This window comes from Crocuta crocuta, unplaced genomic scaffold (genome assembly GCF_008692635.1).
Source record: "Crocuta crocuta isolate KB4526 unplaced genomic scaffold, BGI_CrCroc_1.0 scaffold229, whole genome shotgun sequence".
Classification (NCBI taxonomy): Eukaryota; Metazoa; Chordata; class Mammalia; order Carnivora; family Hyaenidae; genus Crocuta; species Crocuta crocuta.
This window is the reverse complement of record NW_027536464.1, coordinates 1,230,326-1,255,821: the sequence shown is the minus strand read 5'-3', so window position 1 is coordinate 1,255,821 and position 25,496 is coordinate 1,230,326. Positions and strand designations below refer to the sequence as shown.

At 35.2% G+C, this 25,496-nt stretch overlaps 1 protein-coding gene across 2 annotated transcripts in view; it reads left to right on the top strand.

Moving 5' to 3' along the window:
* Positions 1-25,496, top strand: part of ABCA12 (ATP binding cassette subfamily A member 12) — a 174,355-nt gene that overhangs the window by 87,176 nt on the left and 61,683 nt on the right. For both annotated transcript variants that reach the window (XM_077748646.1, XM_077748645.1), the window contains exons 9-20: positions 635-710; positions 4,207-4,325; positions 5,385-5,491; positions 11,593-11,849; positions 11,952-12,064; positions 13,282-13,403; positions 15,296-15,469; positions 18,457-18,621; positions 18,946-19,156; positions 20,125-20,264; positions 22,012-22,131; positions 25,286-25,376. In XM_077748646.1, the coding sequence (XP_077604772.1) occupies positions 635-710; positions 4,207-4,325; positions 5,385-5,491; positions 11,593-11,849; positions 11,952-12,064; positions 13,282-13,403; positions 15,296-15,469; positions 18,457-18,621; positions 18,946-19,156; positions 20,125-20,264; positions 22,012-22,131; positions 25,286-25,376 (1,695 nt within the window). The remainder of the gene's footprint in view (positions 1-634; positions 711-4,206; positions 4,326-5,384; positions 5,492-11,592; positions 11,850-11,951; positions 12,065-13,281; positions 13,404-15,295; positions 15,470-18,456; positions 18,622-18,945; positions 19,157-20,124; positions 20,265-22,011; positions 22,132-25,285; positions 25,377-25,496) is intronic.

Here is a 25,496-nt window from a genome sequence, read left to right as displayed (position 1 = left end):
TTTGCAGTGTTGAATTAGACCTTCACATATGGTTTCCATTAGTTAACAATTGCCTTCCACACTTTGAACCTTCATATTATTTGAGACCTCTCAGAATGGTTCTGTGAATATGAGCCAATTTGCATTCACAGCTGCATTCAGTTGAAATCAGTGGCTGCTTTTTGAAAGATAGAAAATATAGATTAGTGATAGCAGATGTTTCCTAAGGCTTCATTCTTGACAACTGAAAGCAAAAAATCCAGTGACCTGTAAGACTGAAATTCGCCTCATTTGATTAACAAATCACGTGGTAGACAATGTGCATTATAGTATCCAAGAGTCGTCTACGCATACAGCTTTCAGGATAAGATAAAATAATGTAATGTTTTGACAAATGGACAAAGAATTTCTTAGAAATGCATGTGCTTGACCATTGGGGTTATTCTGATTGGCAGGCTTCTGTTACCTTTAAAAATCCTGAGTATTTCCAACAAAAAAAGTATAGACATCTTTTATAAAAGCCTTTGGGGAAAATTATGCAGATTTTTATGCATTTTCTTCCCATTTATTTGACCTGTGATGATTTTTTGCTAAGAAAAATAAATGCTTGAAGCAAACGTGTTAAGTGTTCACCTATATAATGTCATTGCTTTAGGTGGCCCTGACAATACAACACATGTGTGGAGTGAGGAAGATGGGCAGTTACTGTCCCCAAGCAGCCTGGCTGCTCAGTAAGTCTTTCTCTGCTGTTGGTCTGTTGGTTTGTTTCTAAATTTGTAGGTAACTTGTCTGAATAAGCAATCAACACAATTTATAAACATAATTCTTTTATCAATTTGTAAGACTTTGAAACAGAAAATTCCATTATTGACTGACCAAAGAAAAGGACATAGTTGAAATATAGTAATGTCAAAATTTATTTTTTCATATTATCTAGTGACACTTGGGTAATGCCACATGAGCGTCTCTTTATCAGCTGTGACAGTGTGTCCTGTCTGCATTGGTTGCCTTATGTTTCTGAAGAAAATCTAGGTGGAGGCCCAGTTTCCAACTTCTCTAAAGTCTTTCATTATGAAAGGTGGATAAGCATCCATTTTTTTCACATTATGATTTATTTTGGTTTTGAAAAATCATATTTCTTATACCAGTCAAGGTAATACACAATTGGTTTGCTTCCCTATCATCCACATAGGTAGAACTGTTTATAGATAATATAATTTCATGCTCTTATTGGGGCATGTAAATATGTTGTCCCAGAAATAGGCAGTGGAAATGACAGCAGCAGCCTTGGCTTCTAAAGACCATTAATGTAAGCAGTTCCCTGAAGTAACTGTAATAATCATGATAGGGAATGCACGTGGTTGCCTGTAGAAGCCGATTGAAGTAAATTCCTATAGCTCAAGGCAAATTTAGGGATTAGATGGCCTGTTATGTAAAGGTTGTTTGGGCCTGATAAATTATACTATTGAAATTTTTTTACTTTAGTCCCAAAGGATGTATTTCTGTGCTAATGGAAATTTGTACAAATAAAATCAAATAGTAGGGCTTATTTTTAGCCATTTTTTTTCTAAAACAGGATCTGTGCAGTTGTTTATAAACTTTCTATCATTTAATGAAAAGCTCTCAACTCTGGGTAAATTCTAGGGAAATCCCTTCCACAAACAGCCACCTCCTATTTCTGCTCCAACCTTTCTCCTCCTCTATGGTGGCTGAACCAAGTGCTCTTTCCAGAGCGGTCAAGCAGCCTTGGGCAATTTCCCCCTAGCTAGGCTGCAGTGTTCCAGATAGGCAGGTCTTTGAAACACATTCCCTATATAGCCATCAAAAAAATATTTTTTTAAAACCTTAGAATTGAGACAACTGGATGCTTATTGTTGAAACCAGGTACCTTTATCAGAGCCTTGAGGCATCCATAGCATTGATAATACTAGCGCTTCGGACCACAAATTCCACAAACAGTGTAGTTGCTGACAGCTAGCTGACAGTTTCTCAGGAAGAATTCAATACTTTTAAGATGGCTCTTGTTGAGATTGATGAACTTAAGGGATATCTTTAGACTTCCTTTCCATTCCCACTTTAAAATAAGTGGCAGTATTTGGCATAAAAGTTTTTTTAGTCAAAAATTTTCTAAAGAAGGCTGCTCAAAATATCTGTCCCTCATAACTTTTCTCTCTCTTCCATATTTTTGTTCTAAGGTTATTATTTATATTGTTCTGTGTGTGTGTGCATATGTGCATACTTACTTATGCCCACATGCATAAGCTCATCTTTTATTGCAAACAATCTTGGAAAGTAAGTAGGATTGTATACAAAAGACACTACAGATTAAATTGTTTAAAATAATAATTAGATGCTTATGCTAAAGCAGTGTCATGTAGATGTGGAATCTTAGTTTTTGGAGTATATTAAATCCAGTCACCAAAATCTTGGCAATCAAATGTTCTCTCTGAAACTAAGAGAAATGGCTTAGATAATATCTCAAGGTCAGTTTTCATGTAACATTCTTCTATTTCTTTTATCTTAAGCTTGAAAATTCACCATGAGAATCCCTTGTGTCATTGCATCCTAGAAGGTTAAGCCAATATTTTGCAGTTGAGCACTATACCAGGGTGCAAATGGCTCAATGCTATACTAACTACTACAGAGAAAAAGACAAACTCAAAAGAAAGACAGTATTGGCTGGAGAGAGTTTGGTCAAGGAAATGCCTAAGAAAAAGCAAGAGGGTTTGGAAATGGTAACTTTTTTTTATGTGGAGGCTATCAATTCTATTTAAATGAAGGTCAGGCATATGACCAATTAACTGTGCTCTGACTGCCAAGTTAGAAGCTTTTCTTGCCATAGATTTTTTTCTTTTTCTTTAAAAAAAATTTTTTAATGTGTATTTATTTTTGAGAGAGAGAGAGAAAAAGAGTGAGAGAAGCAGAGAGAGACAGAGAGACGAAGAATCTGAAGCAGGCTCCAGGCTCTGAGCTGTCAGCACAGAGCCCGACTCAGGGCTCAAACTCATGAATGATGAGATCATGACCTGAGCTGAAGTCGGATGCTTAACCAACTCAGCCACCCAGACACCCCTGATTTTTTTCTTTTTAAAGTTCTTCAAGAATCTGGTGGTATTAACTCACATCTAAATACCCTAAGAGTGCTTTAATGTTAATAAAAACATTTTCCTATGTGTTTACTAGCTATACCAGAATAAGTCTCTTCCATTATGATTTGAATAAAATCTAAGTTAAACATCTGACAGAACTAGTTAATTTGTGTTTTGTGAGTTTTGATGCAAAGTATATGGTCCCCAAATCAGCTATTGACATTTATTCTATCTCTCCTGTACATAAAATTCAATAGGAGACACTAAGGGAAGACGTTGAAAAACAAATAGTGAGGCAGCCTCGTAGTCGAAGTGGAAGGACATGTGCAACACACACATAGTTATTTATGTGAACTTATGCCTCAGAAATCTTAGGCTGTCTTCTCACATGCCAGTCAGGTTGGAAGAAAACCTGAAAGTGGTTAATTTGGAAACACGGAATTGGTTGTTTAAAGGGGGAAGAAAGGAACTTATATTATTCTGTTAGATCTCCCTAACAGATTTTTTTAATCACAATTAAATAAATTCACATTTATTTGAAGACAGTTATACGTGGATGGGATTAGCAGATCCTTCAGCCCTCTACCTCTCATTTGACAAGAGAAGAAACTGAGAACCAGAGGAGAGTTGCCAGATTTGAAGGGGAGGGAGAGAAAAAAGAAAAGAAAATATACAAGACTCATAGGTTGTACTTACATTGAAAAATTATTCATTGTTAAAAAAAGAAAAAAAAGAAAAACCATTGTTTATCTGAAATTTAGGTTTAAGTAGGAGTCCTATATTTCATCTGACAACTCTTGCTCAGTAATTTTTTCTTTCATATGAATGTGCCTAGAAATAATCTTAAGATCACTTATGATTGGATATTAAAATAATTAAATATAATGGTAATGCCCGTGTAGAGGTAAATGCTTAGAGGATGCAGAACCAGTGTGTACGTAGGTTGGATGAAGGGTGATGTTCTACTTCACAGTGTTTCAGTGCCCAAGTCACTCACTGCCCAAGTCACCCACTGCCCAAGTCAACCAATGCCCAAGTTAACTACTGCCAAACAATCAGTAGCTTAAATGATCCCAACAAAATAGCTTTGTTCTGTTTTTATATGACATAATTTATATATTCTTTTCTAATTCTATAGGCTTCTAATACTGGAAAACTTTGAAGATGCTCTCTTAAATATATCAGCAGATAGTCCTTACATTCCTTACTTGGCATGTGCGAGAAATGTCACTGACAATTTGGCCAGGGGATCACAAGGTAATACTCTTCTTAGTAGTCAAAATGCTGCTTACGGTTCTAATTCTGTTATAAAGTAGTAAATCTTTTAAGACATTTGTTTAAAAAATAAAGAAAAAGGATTTTAAAAGATAGTTTCCATATGCATGAGTTTCAGTTTGGTAGTTTGATATATAAAGGAAATATCTAATCATATTACATTAATACTTTTGTTCTTGTCGCTAGTACCACCTCACGACCTGGAAAAACTTTAATGTATGATGTGACAGAGAATACGATTATGGCCATCCAGACATACTTGCCAAGTTTCTAGAATTTTTAGTAGTTCACCTAACCCTTCATGACAATTTCTTTGCCCTTAGTAGTCTTAGTAATAAAAAAATAATGAAGAATGATAATACAGACTTCTAAAAGCAGGTGTAAATTACATAAATAAAGGATTTCATTTTTTTGTGGCAGACTATTTTTTACTTTTCCACCCTTACACATGTTATTTTCAGTTTTATGCCTACATAGACAACCATGAAGATGGCATTTAATCAAATGTTTCTTTTCCTTTTTAAAGAGAAAATATCAATTTTCTCATATTCTTCTAGAGATATGCATTCACTTTTCCCACACCAAAATAGGTTTTTGAGATTTAATGGTAAGCAAATAACATAACAAGTATTTAAGTGCAGTCTTTGTTTACTAGGCATGAATTAATCAAGGTGGGAAGGGCATGTCTGTGTCATAGTGATTATACAATCTATTCTCCCCCAAACACTTCAACCTAACAGTGTATCCAAAAGTCAGAAATAAAAGCATATTCAGTTCACAAGAGCCAAAAGTGCATAGCACCTTTGCTAGAAATATTTTTGTCTCTAAGCAGAATATCTATGAATATTTTAAAAATAATGAACTCTGTGATCTACATGGTTCAAGGAAAGGTTAAATTTTCACTTGTCTTATATTTAGATTGAATGAGGCCATTATCTTAGAAAAAACTTAGCAATAAATTAGGATAAAGGGGTCTTTCAAATGGGTTTCCTAAATGACCTTGCAGTTCACATAAGGTAACTCTTCTCTTTTCCTTTACAGAAAATTTAAGACTCCTGCAGTCCATAATTTCATTTAAAAAATCTTTTCTTCAAAATGGTTTTTATGAAGATTACTTGTCATCAATTCCCGAAGTCGTGAAATCAAAAGTAAGCCATGAAAGAAAAAATAAATAAACCTCGACATTTCCTGTAGTACTCTGGCAAGATGTATTTTCAGTTTGAATTTTTTTAAGTTTATTTATTTATTTTGAGAGAGAGAGAGAGATCGTGAACAGGGCAGAGGCAGAGAGAGAGAGAGAGAGAGGGAGAGAGAGAGAATCCCAAGCAGACTTCCTGCTGTCAGCACAGAGCCCAATGACATGAGGCTCAAACTCATGAGACACGAGATCGTGATGTGGGCTGAAATCAAAAGTCAGACACTTAACCGATTAAGCCACCTATGTGCCCCAAGATATATTTTCATTTAAAGTTTTAAATCTGGACCTTTATAAATATTGGTCTTATTTGACTAGATTAATGCCAGAAAAGAGGGGGGACAAAGTGTTTTTCTACTATAAAATGGCATTTTGTTTTTAATTAGTGGATATCTCTGAATGAAATGACCCATAAGAGCCTAATTACAGTCTTCACATACATAAAGGAATGGCTAATAATATAGCTATCTCATTAAGCTTCATAATTTCAAAAAATATTCAAAATATGATTTCTAATATGTCTTCAGCTTTTAAAACTATAAAATTTGATTTTAAAAGCTGAGGTTTAGACTTAGCAGTGTGCAAAAATCTCAGAAGTTGACTAACCTTATTTTTATTTTCATCAGAAGCAATAACCAATAAATCACATTAACATGTATATGATATTAGGGGCTGCTGGATGGCTCAGTTCGTTAAGCGCCTGACTCTTGATTTTGGTTCAGGTCATGATCTCATGGTTAATAAGTTGAAGCCCCACATTAGGCTCCACACTGACAGTGCAAGTCTGCTTGGGATTCTCTCTCTCTCTTTCTCTCTGTCCTTTGCCTGCTCGCTCTCTCTCTCTCTCAAAAATAAATAAATGAACTTTAAAAATATAGATGTATGATATTAAAGAGAGGGAGGAAGGCAACAGAAGAAAAATTGTAATCTCTGAAGTTTTCATTGGTTCATGTTTATCTATTATTCTTTGCTTAGCTCATGCATATAGTATGCAAGTTATCATGATATTAACTTAATTTCTTAAATAACCTTATTAAAATTTGAAAGCAGTTTTCCTAGTAAGAACAGCAGTTTAATTGAATTTGTGTAGGCAAGGATAAAGCAAAATTAGAACTGGTTTATTCAGGGCAAGCGAGATGACTTTCTGTATAGTCAACATGTCTAAATAAGCAGGCATCCAAAACATATGTCCATGTGTATTACAAGTAAGTATGCTAGTTAGATTGCATATATTTTGTCCTAGTCTTCTACACAAATCAAAATTTCTAATGTACTTAATTCAGCACTATCTTAATTTGTTTGTGCAAATGAGAAGGAAGTTATGCATTCGTCTGGAAAATTCCTACTCATCCTTCAAGGACAAGTTTAAATGTCACTTCTATAATACTAGAGTATTGCCTTTCTCCCTGTTTCCCAGCCAGGATAATGGCTTTGTGTGCACATAGTATTTATCCATTCATTCATTCTATTCATCATCTGTGGTCCCATAACACTAATTTATTTATTTAAAAGAAATAATCTCTAACCCCAAAGTCCTTATAGCAATATCGGGTAGCAGATGGAAAAGCAGACCCATAATTATAACACCGTGAGATAAGTGTTGTGGTATGTGGATGGACATGAGTCTGTGAATGAAGGTGAGATATTTAACTTTGATTATAGGGGGTGGAGGTGGAGAGAAGAAATTTCATAGAGGAGATAATGCTTACTCTTGCAGGCTGTGTAGGATTAGATGACAGTCCTCCATTCCAGACAGAGAGACCTGCATTTAAGACTGAGGTATGAACCTGAACACAGACACAGGTTACCTGTAGTCATGTGTCCAGCTAGAGCAGAAAGAAAGGGGGCTGCAGAGAGACTGGGCCCAGGCCCCAAAGGCCTCTTTGGCTTAGTCAAAGAGTTCAAATCCGATCTGGAAAATTGTGCATTTGAAGAAGGTGAAAATGTGCATTTTAGAAAACGATCTCTCTAGGAAAATTATGAAAGTCAGATTGGAGGAAAGCCAAGTAGGTGATTTTTGCACTAACCTAAGCAAAAAGTAAGACCCTGCACTATGTCAGTGGCAAAGAATAAAAGGAAGAAACAGTTTTAAGAGTGTTATGGGGAGTTAGGTGATACAACATGGCAGCCAGTGAGGTGTAAGACATAAGGAAGAGGAGTCTGATACTAGTGAGATTTCTGGTTATTGGAACTTACTATTTAACATTATAGTTTGTTGTATAAATAAGGTCTATTTCCATTGCTAGAGTGTAAACTCTGATAAAATTATACCTTATGCATCTCTAAAACTTTACATCCAGCACATAGTAGATCCTTAAGACAACTCATAGATGTATGAACACGAGGGTGTTAAAGTAGAGCCCTGGTGATGGCAAAGAGTTCTGGTGATGTAACTGTGTTACCTGGACAATTATTCATTATAGTTCTCAACTTGTGAAGTAACCAGGCAACACAAAATACACACCAGGGAAATTGAAAGAACACATTCTCGATCATTTACACTAGTGGAATGGGAAATAGATGTAAGAATAATTTAAAATAGCATGCACATTTTGGATATACTGCTTTTCTTAAGGGTTACATTATGAAAAAAGTTCTAGAAGCTACAGAAGTGGAAATAAACCGCAATCCTGTGCCTTGGGTAGAAAATCCGCTGTCATTTACAAAGCATGGCTGCTGTCTGCAAATGACGGAACCCATACCTTCCAGGACTGTAAGTTCTGGAAGGAACATTGCTAAGCCTGTTCCTTCCTATTGTATTCTCAGCACCTGGCATACAGTCTGACATGGGGAAAACATTCAGTATTTATCAGTGAAAGAATGAAGACAAATTCTTAGAGTTTTATAATAAGAGATGATTTAACTTCCCTTCTTTGCCTTCTCTGGTAATTAGTACCTCAACTGTGACAGTCAGGACCTACCCATTCCAAAAATGTATTCATAGTATTTCTAAGAAGGTTTAGACCCTCAAAAATGTCAAATGCCTGCCATTCAAAGGTAACTTTTTCTACTGTTTCTACCCATCTTTTCTAGCCCTAACATTGTACTCTTCTTTAACTTTTGTGTTTTCTCCTTTCATTGTGGGGAGGTTCACTTCCTGTTTGGGGAATTACACATAAAGTAGATATTCCCCATGTTGGGCAGAAATACCGGTAACACGCTATTTTTATTGTAACACCTTTAAATTTTTAAATAGGTTCTTTTCCCCTGCCCAGGAGCATTGCTGTTTTATCCTTTTCATGCCTGTGATATTTTGAAGTCTTATGTAAATGTAGCTTACATTTCTGACTCAGATGTATTTGGGGACCATGGGCCCTGAGGAATTCAGTCGCAGGTGGACCTGGAGTTAGGTGTGGCTCATTGTTCAAGTATAGGCCCGAGTCCTTACACTGTGTGGACCAGGGTCATGAGAAAGGAGAGGACTGTATATGAGGCTCTGACAAACCTACAATCTGGATTTGACTACATACTTTTGAAGAGAGAATTTTAATTCTCTGAAGTTATGATTGATTATTAATGATCCATGAAGCTTCTAAATGTTTAATGGATGTATTGCTTTTGGAAGAAAGTAGTAAATAATGACCAACACTAAATGACTGTTGGGTTGTTCTTTGATAGATATGCCCCACAATGCATTCCACATCATTGACTCTAAATTAAATTCTTATTTCAGAGAACCAATTTTATTTCAGTAGTATGGCTAGATTTCCAATTCCTCCTTCAATAACTTATATTTTATCAAACCAAGATTACATTGTATAGATTTTTACTGATTTCTCAAACATGTATGTTAAACTTGCAACTAAAAAATATATTTGGTCTCTACCAAATAAAAACCATTCACATTTACTATGCCCTCAATGCTCGATTAAAACAAATATATTGGGCTACCAGTATTTATCCTTTTATTTAGGAAATAATCCTAAAATCCAGAGTACCTAGGTGGTTCAGTTGGTTAAGCATCTGACTGTTGATTTTGGTTCAGGTCATGATCTCATGATTCATGAGTTTGAACCCGCCCCATGTCGGGCTCTGAGCTGACAGTGCAGAGCCTGCTTGGGATTCTCTCTCTCTCTCTCTCTCTCTCTCTCTCTCTCTCTCTCAATCTCTCCCTGCCCCTCCTGCCACCCCTCCCACTCATGCTCTCTCTCTCACAAAATAAATAAACTGTATTAAAAAAAAAAATCACTAAAAGCCCCTGGAGGAATGGCAGGGAGGCTTGGCTTTATTTATTAAAAGTTTAATCATATCTAGCATTTGGAAAAGGAAAGAAAGGAATAGAGTAGCAAACATGTAGTTACAGTAAAACAATTGGGCCTGTAATGGAAATTTTCTCAACAATAAGATGAGTGAGTAGAAGTTTAATATGCATGAGGCCATTTTAGATAGTTCTAAGCCAGGAGTCAATTAGAATATTAAATACAGTAAAAAAATAGACCAATGATATTTACTATCTAGGATGATCAGTGTTTAATTACTACTGCCTACATGTAGTTACTATAAATCTTTCATCTAAGACACATCATTGTATCTTTCCTATTTGATGTATGGAAAGAAACATCCTTAAACATTTGCCTGTATCATAAAATATTTCATTTCTATCAAAATGCAACTTCTAATTGAAAAATTGAGTTGCAATGAATGACACATATATTTGCTTCTTGAGATGTTGCTCCAAATTATTCAGCCTTTTAAGAGGAATAGCTCCAGGGTAGCTTTCAAACACAACAGTACTTTCCAGCACTTCCACAGAACAAAGGCATCCCGTTTCCCTCGGTAGACGAGGGCAGACGATAATGTCCAAAACAGTGCAGACAATTCTGAAACACCAAGTGTGTTCCCATCCATATTTAAATGCAGTCTTATTGAAATGCATGTGATTCACATACTGCAGTTTATAAAAGGCTGTTTTCTTGTCAATTAAGTCTTTTTAATTGTGGTAAAATACAGGAAACATAAACTTTACTCCCGTAATCATTTTCTTCTATACAGCCAGCTTGGTCTTGTTAAATACATCCACATTATTGTGCAACCAATCCCTAGAACTCTTTCAAATTTGTAAAACTGAAACACTATACCATTACAATAACTCCCATGCCTCTCATCCCCCAGCCCCCGGAAACCACCGTTCCACTTTCTGTCACTATAAATCTGATTACTCTGTATACCTCATTTAAGTGAGATTATCCAGTATTTGTCTTTTTGTGACTGGCTTCTTTCACACAGCACAGTGCCCTCAAAGGCCATCCATGTTGTAGCATATGTCAGAATTTCTTTCCTTTTTAAGGCTGAATAATAATATCCCATACTATGTATGTACTACCATGAGTTTATCCATTCATCTCTCAGCAGATACTTGGGTTGTTTCCATCTCATGATTATTGTGAATAATGTTGCTATGGACATGGGCGTGTAAATATTTGTTTGAAACCCGGCTTTCCGTACTTGTGGGTATACACACAGAAGTGGGATTACTGGATCCTATGGTAATTCTGTTTTCATTTTTGAGAAAACTCCATACTGCGGTTGCATCATTTTATATTCCCACCAACAATGCACGAGGGATCTAATTTCTCCATATCCTTCCCAACACTTGTAATTTTCTTTCTTTCTTTTTTACTTTTGGTAGCCATCCTAATGGGTATGAGGAGAAAGACCCTTTTAGAAGTTGCAAGCCAAACCCACTTTGCTCTCTGCCTTTCCACATGACTTAAAATAGAAACAAAATTTAAATTAGCTTAAGTATTTGTGATTTAAGTGAGATAAAACTGAATTACATCTTTTTAACCTTTGAATCTACAAGGTATGAGTACAGGTAAGATAAATACAGGCCTAACAGGTCCAGAGTTTTAATAAAATTCTTAAGAAAATAATAAACCTCAAATGACAGATAATAATGCTCCGTGGTAAAACTTGCCCAATGCTAACTCAATAAACACATATGAACAATGTTGTTTTTTTGAAGTAAATCAATGTTGGTTGGTTTTTATCAACTACGAAATATTTATAATAGTGTAACCAATCTGCTTCCCACTTCTTTCCTCTTCTGGAAAGCTGTCTCAGCTTCGAAACTTGACCGAACTTCTTTGTGAATCTGAAACCTTCAGTTCAATGGAGAGAATGTGCCAGCTCTCCAACATGAACTTTGGGAACCTGTGTGAAGAAAGTGTGTTTCATGTGCAGCTCCTCGAAGCAGCAGAGATTGGCACCGAAATAGCAACCAACTTACTGTACCATGACAATATTCTATCTAAAAAACTGAGGGATTTGCTTACTGGGGATCCAAGCAAAATTAATTTAAATATGGATTGGTAAGTATCTCCATTGCCTTTTTCCTTGGTGAAATAAATCCCTTCTTAAATAATTATGGACACGCTTAGTCTGATTTCATCTTCTCTTCTGTTTTGTTTCAGGTTTCTAGAACAGGCATTGCAAATGAATTACTTGGAAAATATCACACGGTTAATGCCAACCATAGAAGCCATGCTGCATGTCAATAACAGTGCAGACGCTTCTGAAAAACCAGGTGTTTCCCCGTCCGTATTTTATGTGTGGTCTTATAAGAATGCATGTGATTCTCATGCTGCAGTTCAAGAAAGGCTTTTTTGAAGTTCCCAACCAAACCTACTTTGTATCTGCCCTCACACATGAGAAATCCGAAGCTTTCAAATATGGTTACTTGTTTAAAATAAACACAGAAAGCCAGCAGAGGATGAAATAGGGAAATTTAGTTCCACAGAAAAAAAAATCTTTAAAATTTTAACTAGTTAATCCATTCACCTTTTACTTCTCTGGTATATTAAAGTGCATTACTTGGATGGAATTTATTTACTTCCGTGAAAATAATCTGATTTAAAAAATAAAAACAGATGCACTGCTGTCTATAGAAATCTCAATTCAGAACCTTCTATTAGTATTCTGAGCATGATGCATCATGCAATACATTTCTTCTTTGCATAATACCTCAATACTGAAAAGAAAGGCATTCAGACTTTTGGACAACAGACAGCCACAAAATTGGAAGGGCACTAAGTCCGAAAATAAAGAGGGTATATTTGCATAAAGGAAACTTCATAAGGAAATTGAAGGATATTTTCAGAATGGAGATTATAATCTGGTAACATAAAGCCAAAATATTATTTGGTATGCATTAAATGACCCAGATATGAAATAATTATAATCACTGTCCTAAAAAAGTTTGAAGTTAAACCCATTCTATTTAAAAGTGAGGTAATGATTATTAAATATCCTTTAGAAACTGTAGTATTGGGCAAAGTTAAGGAAAAATGACCGGCAGCATTATGTTGCGGATTTAGGAGACCTTGTCCTGAGTTGACAGTATTATATGATATGAGGTTAAAAAGCATTTTGAATTTGTGTGATGTTTTAAATCAAATGGAGGGATGTATATTTAGTGCATTATGTTATCAAAGTCTGCAAGGAAATCATATTTTTTTTGAATCAACCTTGTGTTGTAGACACCTAAGAAAAATTTATAACCCAGAGCAATCTGTTACCTTGGGTCAATGATTTCATAATAGGAACAAGTCTAAATCAGATAGAAATAGATCCTAAAGATGCAGAGTTTGCCAAAACTGGGAGACATCTGTTACTGACACAAGGCGTATACGTTGAATGTATGTTTTAGTCTCGAAGGTTTCTCTGACATTAGTACAACGACTTAAAAAGAATTTCATTGCAACCAACATGTGAGGTTGTTTTGTTGTTGTTGTTTCCTTGTAGGTCAGTTAATAGAAATGTTTAAAAATGTTGAGGAGCTGAAAGAAGAACTGAAGAGAACAGGAATGTCCAGTAAGAGTGTTGACAGCCTGCTGGCCATTCCTATCCCTGATAACAGAGCTGAGGTGAGGTGTAATCGATCTGTATACTTAGAGCCAGATTGTACAAGTTTAAATGATGTTTAGTATCTGTTAAAAGAGCTTCTCAGTAAAACACGGAGAAGCTGCATGCAAATCTGGTGATTTTTCCATGAGAATGATGAAATTAGGGTCCAAATTCCTAAGTGGAGTTAGAAGAAAAATCCCAAAGCAAGACAATTATCACTGTCTTCTCCTTTCCCTCCAGTTTTCCTTCTCCTTCCCCTTTCCTTCTTTGTCTTCTCCCTTTCCTTATGCCTAGATGGTTTCCTTAAATAAGTGGTGCCGTCAGTAATTCTTCATATTCACTACCGCAATCATGTTTTCTGAGGTAGATTTGCACATTCTATTATGATGACATCAAAGTCAATTTCAGTAATCTAATTGGGAGGAAAAAACAACCAGACCATTTAGTTTGTTGAAACGAATATTCACTTTTGCTTTTTAAAAGTCCCAAACAAGAAGATATAGCATATAAAACAGATAGGATCCAGGGAACTCTGGGCAACTTTGTAGGTATAGGAAACATGTTTTGGTGTGAAAATGCATAATGTCATTTCCTCATAGCCTGATAATAGGGTTTTCCACTTGAACTGTCTTTTCTTTTATCTCTTTTCCAAATCCATTGTCTGGAGATGTCATAGAAATTTTCCAAAAGAAATGCAGAGCTTAAGGCCTCATCCTTTCAGAACTTAGGTGTGACAGTGTGTGTCATTCTGAGCACAGCACAGCTATCCTCCAATATTGGATAAAGTTTGTGGAAAGCCTTTAAGATTGCTTTTGGGAAATATGTAGGCTTACTTGTGTCCTATTCATTGGTTCCCTCATACAGAAATTAAAACTGCTTTGCCTTCCCTTTTCTTTATCTTGTTCTATCAAGTTCATTAACCTTTTCCCTTGGATCTCACCTTTTGCTCATTTTATCCTAAGACCTAATTTCAGTGAGCAGGTGTTTGACTTCTGAAGAGCAGGTTCATTTTAGTAAACAAATATGTACATGGGGGGAGTGTACGTTCTTATTCCTTTCAAAAGGAAAGAAGGAAAAGTTTCAACAATCTTTTTTTTAATGTTTATTTATTTTGAGAGGGGGCAGAGGGACAGAAAGAGAGGGAGAGAGAATCCCAAGCAGGCTCCACACTATCAGCACAGAGCCCAACGCAGGGCTCTAACTCACGAACCATGAGATCATAGCTCGAACTCACAAACCATGAGATCATGACCCGAGCTGAAATCAAGAGTCAGATGCTTAACTAACTGAGCCACCCAGGCGCCCCTCAACAATCTTAAACTTCATAAACTTTTCTCTTGATTTCAACTCAATGGCAATAGAGATGCCACTTCTCACCTCTCATATTCACGCCTCACTTTTCATACAGCATTACTGTCCAGGATGGTTGATTCATATTATTATCCAATTCTGGGCTTTTTCTTCTTTGCCCTTTATCTCTTGATGGAGATACCTCAAGGTTATTACATAAGATTATAACTTCAAATGATTTTAAAAATGAAATGCAATTTGAATAAACTACGTAAAACTTTATAGGGCAAATGAATCTTAAGCTAATATTTTTCCCAAACTTAACTCCAGATCACTTCTTTCTTGGTACCATCGTTCACCTGGTTGTTCAAACAAGAAATCTCAGAATCTTCACAGACACTTCTTTGACTCTTTTCTCCATCTTGTTTCTTAAGCTTCCCAGTGAACAATGAGCTCTCTATAGTTTTACGTTGATTAGTGCTTGAAATGAAAAAAAAAAATTATCTGGAGGACAATTTATCATATTTTTAAATGAAGTCTAAGAGTAAAGAAAAACCTTTATTTTAAGAGATAGCCCTCAGAGGATTCACAGCTAAAATATTTTTCTTCCTCCAACTTGCAGATTATTTCTCGTGTGTTCTGGCTGTATTCTTGTGATGCTAACATGACCTATTCCAAAATGGAGGATGCAATGAAGGAATTCTGCAGCCTATCTCTTCCAGAAAGATCCCGTCAGTCTTACCTCATTGGACTCACCCTTCTGCACTACTTGGACATTTACAACTTCACATACAAGGCAAGTTTCTGTTGATGAAATATTTTATATTCACAGTTTAGTATAAAAATATTTGATGACATGAGTATGTTCTCTGATAATCTAATGAATAAGATCCATTTATGCAGCTTTTGGAATTATAGCTTTATTTTAGAGCTAAATAGGACCTTAGTGATCATATACTGCACATTTGCACATTTTATAAATGGGGAAATTAATATTATTGCCTTATTAACTCTCAGTTTGTGCATCTAAGACCAGGTACTAAATTTAATATATGTTATACTAAAGTATGAAATACAAATATGTATGTGTATTTTTTTACACATATAAGCATTAATTTGGTAGAATAATAAAACTTAAAGCAAATTATTTCAAGAAAGTTTGTTTGGTGTTAAGAATTTGTACGTGTGTTTTTTCCATCAATTTAGAAAGATTTATTCTACTGTTACTTGTACAGTAGAATAAAATAAGTGGATCATTATCAGAGCTTAGAAAAGTCAGCAAAGATTTCATCTTATAATAAGTGCATGCTTTGTAAGTATTTATGTAATACCAAACTGAAAGAAAAGTATAAACATAAGAAAACTAAACATCTGTGTTCATCCATATCTATGCTAGATCAAAAACATTTACATATTATTAAAACATTTCAAAAAAATGTTTTTCTCTTTAAAGTAGGAAGAACTGGAAGCACCTTGGGTGATGGATGTTGTTGAGACATTATAGAAAAGGGGGTGAAAGTGTTTTAGGACTGGTTATCAGTAATCCTGTTCTGGGTCATCATTTTCCCACACCTATATTTCTGTGGTGGCCTCTTAACTGAGCCTCCTTGCCTCCACACTTGCAACCTCTCCGCCACTACCCTTCCCCACCATTCTTAAGCAGCCAGAGTGATGTTTTTAAAACTTAAGTGACATTATGTCACTCCTCTGCTCATCACCTCCCAGTGGTTCCCCATTCTATTCAGATAAACTCCCCAGATCCTACAGGATCCCCATAATCTGCACAACCCCTCCCCATCTGTAAAATTCTCTTTCCTCCATGGCTGCTATGTGGAACCACCCAATACTTCAAATGCCAAGAATAGTGCCAGGCCCATAAAGGCACTCAGCACATACCCATTAACCAGACAATGGTTATAGTCCATAAACTATAACCTCAAATGCATATGAAGTGAAATTATTAATTCTGTTTGTCTAAAATTTTATTTTTTAATTTTTTTGTTCATCCAAAATTTTAATCCTTATTTTATAATGCCACTACAGAACAGATACCAAACCAAACATTTTTTGTTGAGTCTAGTAATGATATGCATTTGACAAGCAGAAGACCATTCCTACCTCTTTTAGGTATTGCAAAGAAAAATAATGAAAAATTTCTCATTGTTAGTCCATTTATTTCACATCAATGAAGGAATGCCCAGAATTTTGGCAGAACTGGAAGAAAAATTGAAATGTTGATTTCAATTTAGAAAAAAATGACTAATTAATAGCTGTGCTAGTGAGGTATTTCTGTCTTCAAGATCTCTCTCCAACTGTGCCTTGTGCTCATAATGGTGGCCTTTGATGGTCTTGGACATGTCAAGAACTGTCACTCCTCATGGACCTCACACATCTTTCCCTCTGCCTATAACCTTCCTCGGCTTATGCTTCCTCCAGTTTGTTCTTTCTTTCCATTGCAGGGTCATATTGGAAAGATCTTTTCTGATTCTTAGCTAAATTCCCTCTATGTCCTCATATTCCCCAGTCTTTTCTCTATAGATTTCTTTGAAATCTGTTCCTTCTATTAGACCAAAGCCTCTCAAGTGAAGGAATGATGTCAATGTGTCTACCACCAGTGTACCCATCACTTCACCTGTGCTGGGAGCATAGCTGGCACTCCATCAAAGTTTGTTAGTGAAATGAAGTTACTTTAAAATTTTAAAGCATTTCCAGTATTTCTTCATGGATCAGAGAAGCTTTATGGGATTGTGATACAACCTGATAAATCATATGAGCTTTCTGACAGGGCTTTTCTGATTTTCAGGATCATATTATAGGATCTTTGAGCAATAGCATACATGAAGAATTATGTAATTGACATTTGCCTTTCTGACTTTTAAAATCATTTCTTTTTGGCAACTTTATTGAGGTATAATTTACATACCATAAAATCCACTTACTTGAAGTGCCCAATTCAGTGATTGTTCTAGTAAATATGTGGAATGGTGCAACCACCACACAATATAATTTTATTTTATTTTTTAAAGTTCATTTATTTATTTTGAGAAAGAGAGCATGCATGCGTTAGCAGGGGAGGGGTAGAGAGAGAGTCCTAAGCAGGCTTTGTGCCATCCATGCAGAACCTGACACGGGACTCAATCTCATGAACTGTGAGATCATGACCTGAGCCGAAACTAAGAGGCACTCAACTGACTGAGCCACCCAGGTGTCCCTACCACATAATTTTATAATACTCCATCAACCCCAGAAAGAAACCTCATGTCCATATGCAGTCACTGCTCATTCTGACCTCTAGCCCAGGCAGCCCCTAATCTATTTCCTATCTCCAGAGATCTTCCTTTTTTAGACATTTTATACAAGTAGAATCATATAATATATGGTCTTCATGTTTGTTTGTTTCGCTTAGTATAATGTTTTTGAATTTCATGCATGTTGCAACATGTGTCAGTACTTCATATCTTTTTATTGCCAAACAGATTCTAGGTTTAGGTATACATTTTGTTTGTGCATTCATTTGGATTGTTTCCATTTTTTTGGCTCTTGTGAATAATGCCACTATGAACCTTCACATACAAATCTCTGTGTGGATATCTGTTTTCATTTTGCTTGGATAAATACTCAGGAATGGCATTGCTAGGTTGCATGGTAAACTTATATTTAAGTATTTAATAACCTCCCAAAATTTTTCCCACAGTGATTATAACTTTTCAGATTCTTACCAACAGCGAGTGCAGGTGCCAATGTCTCCACATAGATCATTTATTTTTATTCTGTTCCTGTTAGGTGTTTTTCCCTAGGGAAGATCAAAAGCCAGTAGAAAAGATGATAGAACTCTTCATGAGGCTAAAAGAGATTCTCAATCAGATGGCTTCCGGCACACGTCCGCTGCTGGATAAAATGACATCTCTGAAACAAATGCATCTACCCAAAAGTGTTCCATTAACACAGGTAGGAAAGCCACCCAGTAATGTCCTTACTGGGAAATTTCTTCTGTCATATTAACTTTTTCTTGACATTAGTTATAATACATTCAGCTACAAATAGAGTACTTTGAAAAAAATCACCTGCAGGGAAACTCTTCTACTCTGGCAAAAGTGTTGCCACTAAATTAGTAAGTTTCAGCATTCTGCATTTACATTTAGGATACATGTTTTAAAGGAGTTATGGAAGCTATAAGGATACTCTACGCATTACCAGGATTTCTTCTGTAATTGTCCTCAGCAGTGTTTATAGCTATATAATGTTAATAAATCATGGATTTTTATCTCCTAGGCAATGTACAGAAGCAACCGGATGAACACACCCCAAGGATCATTTAGCACCATCTCCCAAGCATTGTGTTCCCAGGGAATCACCACTGAGTATTTAACTGCCTTGCTGCCCTCTTCTCAAAGGCGAAAAGGCAACCACACCAAGGATTTTTTGACTTATAAATTAAGCAAAGAACAGATTGCTTCTAAATATGGAATTCCCACACATACCAGTGAGTACACTTCAAAATCAGCATAGTAACATCATCTCCTAACAACATTGTCTACTGTGTCTTAGCCTTTTATAATAAACGAAGTATTAATTTTTCCCCAGCGCTTATACAGTACTCCCCATACCTTAGGCATGCTTGCTCATCCGATTCATACTTCACACACCTAGGGGGTATGCATCTCCATTTTAGGGGATTTGAGGTACAGACAGACTATGTAACTGGCCAAGGTCGCCCAACTTGAAAGTATCAGAGCTATGATTTAAACTCAGCAATCTAGCCTCTTAGCCACATCACTGAGAATTTGTCGATCACAACTATACTGTCCTTGCCAGGAAACAATACAAAATTGTTTACAATACAAAATTAAATCTGCCTGGTCAACATTTTTCTTAACTTTTGAGAATTAGAAATTAGTCTCACACGTAGAAAAACTCCGTGAATATGGCAGAACCATAAACCTTTAGTAGCACATCAACACCATTTACTTGGGATGCAAAATTCCATCAATTGAGCTCTTCCAAACAATATAGGGATGTTTATTATAGCAATTGGATTGACTCATTTATTCATTGTTTCATTCATTCAAAATTTATTGAAGAGCCCTTATGTATCTGGTACTCCCTAGTAGCAGATTTTTGTATACAAACATATATATTTTTAAATTAAGTGATGGTGAGGTGAATCTGTTGGAAGATATTCTGAAATGTGATTTTTTCAACCTTTCTAACTCCTCTTTCCAAAATGCCATCATTTATCATAGGCTTGCTTATTGGGTTAAACTCTCATACCTAAAAAAGATTTGTTACTACACTTTCTTACTTTGATATTAGTTGCCTCAAAACTGTTAGTAATAAAGGAAGTATAAGGCATGCATCTGTGGGCGTAATAATAATCTGTGTCAATTTACCATAAGGAAATAGATTTTAGATACACATGCTAAATGGATTTTATTTACTTTTTCCTTCCAGCACCATTTTGCTTCTCCCTTTATAAAGACATCATTAATATGCCTGCTGGACCCGTGATTTGGGCTTTCTTGAAACCTATGTTGTTGGGAAAAATTTTGTATGCACCATATACCCCTGTCACCAAGGCAATAATGGAAAAGGTTTGACCGTTATAACTCACAGTTTCAATCTCAAGTATTAAGATGACTTTTAAAGTAGTCAACTTCCAAATCTACTAGAGCTGACTCAGATTTCTTTATATCTTACCTACTATTACCCTTGGCTTTCTGAAACTCTTAATTCTCAAATTCTGCTCTGTATATGTGTAAACAATGTAGATTGTTTGGTAGCCCTTTGAAGAGAAATGAACCAGGCTAACACTTGAGAGTGAGATTAGTTGAAGCAAGACCTCAGATTTTTCAGCTTATCTCCAAAAGCAGAAAAATTTTCTACCACTGGAGTCTAATTTTCAAACTATGTAAAAATAATGACACTAGAAAAAAATAATATTGGAGCATTATATAACTAGTTTGAATAAAGACAACCCCTAAATTATATATTATTGGCTTCATCTTAGGGTGTACAATTCAACATGTTATGTTTATATAAAAGACAGGTGTGGAGAAATACAACATTATTAATAGTAACTATACTTATCATCTACCTAACTTAATCATAATTACATTTCTCTGCAACATTGAAAGTTGCAACTTTAATGATTTAAATTATAAACTTGATACTTTTAAAATGATAGAGTGGAAGAAAAAAATCTCTACCATTACTTGGTCACTAGACCATAGTTTAGGTGAATATAACATTATTTTAGGTCTGTATAAAAATGGACATGAGTTCATCATTGGTTTCTAGAATGACCTTTGTTTTAATTGTTTGCATTTTAATATTTAATTTGCTTAATTTACTATATGCTCCTAATGATTTTGCATAAATGAAGTCATTACCTGCTTATTTTCCAAGGGTAGTCATTTTTTGTCTTTCCTTTTTGTTTGGCTCTTACCTCCTCTTTTTCTCTTCTCTTGAGCTTATTCTTTGTTTTATGCAACATAATTTTTAGTATTCAAGGATGTGTTTTTCCATAATTTATGCAGATTTCTCTAATTCTTTATAGATCATGATAATATATATACATTCATATACAGGGTTTTTTAAAAATCATTCTTGCATTATTAAAATGAAGTTACATTATAATAGTTTTCTATGTATTACTTTACTCACACAACAATACCTTGTGGAAATTCTTCCAACTCAATTGGCATCGTTTAATTCATTCCTTTTGAAAATTCAAACTTTTTCATACCATAGAATTGACTCAGCCAATCCTCATCTGTTGGGCATTTATTTTGTTTACAGTGTTTGCTTTTATTTTTGTTTTTGTTCTTGCAAATGTAAATAATATGACAACAAATACTCTCATGTATATTAATCATACAGTGTTTTTATTCATATTGTATTTTTAATTACTGTTGTCAGATTGCTTTCCAAAAATAGCTGTAACACATCCATTTCCACCAGTAGTATATGAGAATATTCTCATATCTGTGAGCTAGGATGTTTCTGTAGTAGTCAAGTTAAATGTGTCATTGGAAAAAAATGAATAACTTGAGAGAACTCCAGAAGATATGTTTTTATTTTGACTGTAAATTCACTGTGAACACTGAAGCAAATCCCAAAAATTTTCCAGAATTTTTTGAAAGTGATCTTGACCCTGTAAAAGCTACATTTAAAAACTTCTGACCATGTGGGAAATTTCTCACAATATATTTTTTTACTAGCTCTACCTTTTAGAACTGTTTCTTTAAAGTTGTGTAACAAAATAACTTTAAGATACCTTTTTGGGATATCGAAGAAATAGTGATAGGCCTGATCCGTCTTTGTTTCTTTGTCTTTAAGTCTAATGTAACTCTGAGGCAGCTGGCGGAATTAAGAGAGAAATCTCAAGAGTGGATGGATAACTCACCACTTTTCATGAATTCCTTCCACCTGTTAAACCAGACGATTCCCATGCTCCAGGTAGGAGACAGCTCTGTCATTCTTCTTCATAGAAATTATAATTCTTTGAGATTTTAATCACCTTCATTATGGCAATGGGCCTATAGTAACTTGGAATCCATATCCAATAGATTAAATTGCGTCTCCTCAGAGACAAAGTCTGAGGCAGGATAACAGATCTCTCAAATTCCTAATCATCCTCACCTCCTGTGGTGCATCCTCTCTGTAATTCAGAAATAAGCCATCTTACAGGTTGAATTTGAGACATAACTAGTGATGTTAATCTTGTTTTCCAAAAATGAAATGCTGTAAAAACTACTTAAAACATGTTTACTTTATTTGTCCCTCCACTTTAAATCATTTTTTGCTATTTTACCAGAACCAGAGTTCCTAAAAATAATACTATTCTGGAAAAGAATGTTAAATTTGGAGAATTCTTTGATTGAAACATATGACACCCCAGGGTAAACATTTGACAGTACAACACAAATACAATGAGCACTGGTTAAAAAATGTAATTTGCAATTCTTGCAAAAGATGTAGGGTTTTCTGAAGATGATGAAAATCATGTGGGGCAAATGTTCCAATCACAAACAGAACTACTGAGAACTAACAATGGAGCAGCAGAGCCAGACCAGCTACCAGCCAGAGAAGAGAAAATGGCAGAGGATGCAACATAGGAACTTGAAGAGAGAATGGTTTGCATATCAAAGTATTGAGAAAGCCAAAATATATTTGTGAAAAAACAAGTCCTTAAAGCATGTTCAAGGAGTTAAACATAAAATAAAGGATTAGGTTCATAAAACTTTGTCAGAAAAATTATACCCTAAGAGGCCTTGCTTAGTTTTTATTTTTACTAACAATTAGTGAATAATTATAGTTACAATCTGGCTTTTATCATAAATAATATATAAAGTTTATATAATATAAATAATAAAATACATTTCTAAAATAGATAATTTCAGAATAATAATTTAATTAATATAAGAAAAGTAAACTTTCATCAGACATCTTCCCCACAATTTACTACTAAACTTGGTTCTAATTTTAAGTCTACTTCTATTAAATGGACTTTTTATATAACAAAGACCACTTGAAGAGTACTTTGTTGACCTGTTTTCCTAAATGGAAGACTGCTCTTTTTTCCTTTAACTCTTTTCCTGTAGAGTAATAAAAAAACCCTACACATATCATTTCACTAAGGAAATTTGTTGGCTAAAGCAGTAATTAACAAAAGACATGATCTATGCATAATAGTTCCAAAGTGCAAACATTTGCTATGAAGAAACTCTGTGACCATATCCATAAAGGGACCATCATCTAATGGAAGCAGGTTGATTCTGTTCTAGACCAAAAATAAATCATTATTCTCAATTATTGAAAAAAAAACTTATTTCTGCAAATGTACACAGATTCTGAAATTTAAAGCTTTTAGCATAACACCTGGCTTTGCCAATGTGGACCCTGAGGCAAATGACATAAGACACTTGATCTACATTTACGAATCTCTAAACTGAGTATATTGAATGCCATGTCACAGATTTGTGAGGATCATATATGTGAAAGCATGTAAAAATAAGGGTCACCGATCATAGGATCGATTGCAAAAGGAGGGGTGGGAGAATGGAGATATGGCTCAGCGGATCATCTCTGTACTGTAACAGAAACAGTGCTTTGTTTATTAGCAATGCTCTGATTCAGTTTTTCCAGATGCACAAATTACTTCCTGGGAAATAGTGAGACTTCAGAGTTCTTGGGCTCTCATGGTGTGTAACTGTGTGATTGATAGCCATCCATCTACATGCTGCCACCTACCCTTAGACCCCTCAGCACCTATGGATTTAGTGAATTAGTTCAGTTGTATACATGCTCCGTTAACATATATTATTCTTCCTCATTTATCTCTATGATAACAAAATGGAAGATACTGGTGAGAATGATAGAATGATGAGTAATACTGAATTGTCCTATAAAGGGAAAACCAATTTTAGTCTGGTTCCCATAAAAACGTGGCCATGAATTAACACATAAGATAAACATTTCTGTAATTAAGTTGAATTCTTTGCCTTCAGCTTTCCCTTTGGCCCTTATTAATTTTGTGTCCTTGGGGGAACCTCAAGGTGTTATGGAAAACTATGTGAGAAAATTAAGGCAAACTCTGTTAGACATTGTACAGTACACAGTAAGATCTCGACAAGTGTTACTTAGTTGTATTTCTGCAGTGGTAGAAGCTTTGTCTCTTAATTTGGAAGAGAGCTGTAAAAGTCATTATATGTTAAAGCTTTTATGGTTTTTTAAAATTTTTTCAGTCTTTCCATGGATATAGAGTAACTTAAAGTTTATCATCAGTTTGTTTTTCCATGTTCACGCAATTGTGCTTTTTGCAATGATAAATGATATTATAGTAATTTACATTTGAATGTTCTGATGAGTCATTCATCCCTACTTTACAGAAAAGTAACATGAAGCTAGAAAAAGCCAAGTGCTTGCTGAGAGCCCATAGCTAGGAAGTAGTAGAACTAGGGCACCAATCAATTGTGATATGAAGTTCCATGTAGACGTCACAATTTTTAAAATAGTTTTTAAAATTTATTTCTGAGAGAGAGAGAGAAGATGAGCAGAGGAGGGATGGGGGAGGGGGCAGAGGATTGGAAACAGGCTCTGCACTGACAGCATCAAGGTCAATGTTGGTCTCAAACGCACAAACTGTGAGATCATGACTTGAGCCGAAATCGTTCAACCAACCGAGCCACCCAGGTTCCCTGTAGACCACAGTTTTTAAAAGTTGTTTCAGTTTCTTTTAGTTGAACACAATTCAACTATGAACCACTACAATGGTGTATAACGCATATCAAAAGACAAGTGATGTAATAGCCATGGGTAAAAGGACTGTTACATTGAATATAATTTCCTAATGTCGATAACTAGAGTCATATCTGGCTACTGTAGCATCCTGACTAATTTGTGTCTATCAGCAAGAAAATCCCAGCCTTTCTAGTCATTAATGGCCACACACTTTCTCTTTCTTTCTAAGGATTTGTATGAGGGTGTTTCAAGGTGATGCATTAATAATGCCAGGTGGTTGTTACTTTATTTCACTGTAGGTGCTGTTAGACAGATGATGATTAAACATGCTTTCTTGTATTGAAACTGATTCCCAATTATTATTTGTTAGAATACTCTAAGGAACCCCTTTGTGCAAGTTTTTGTGAAATTCTCTGTGGGACTCGATGCCGTTGAACTATTGAAACAGATCGATGAACTCGGTAAGTCCAGATTCACAAAACTTGTATTCACCAGTCATGTCAGGAATGTGAAAAGCATGGTTGCATTTGAAAACTTTTTATTTTCTTCTGCATTTGAGTTTTAGCTAGTTATTCTAAGAA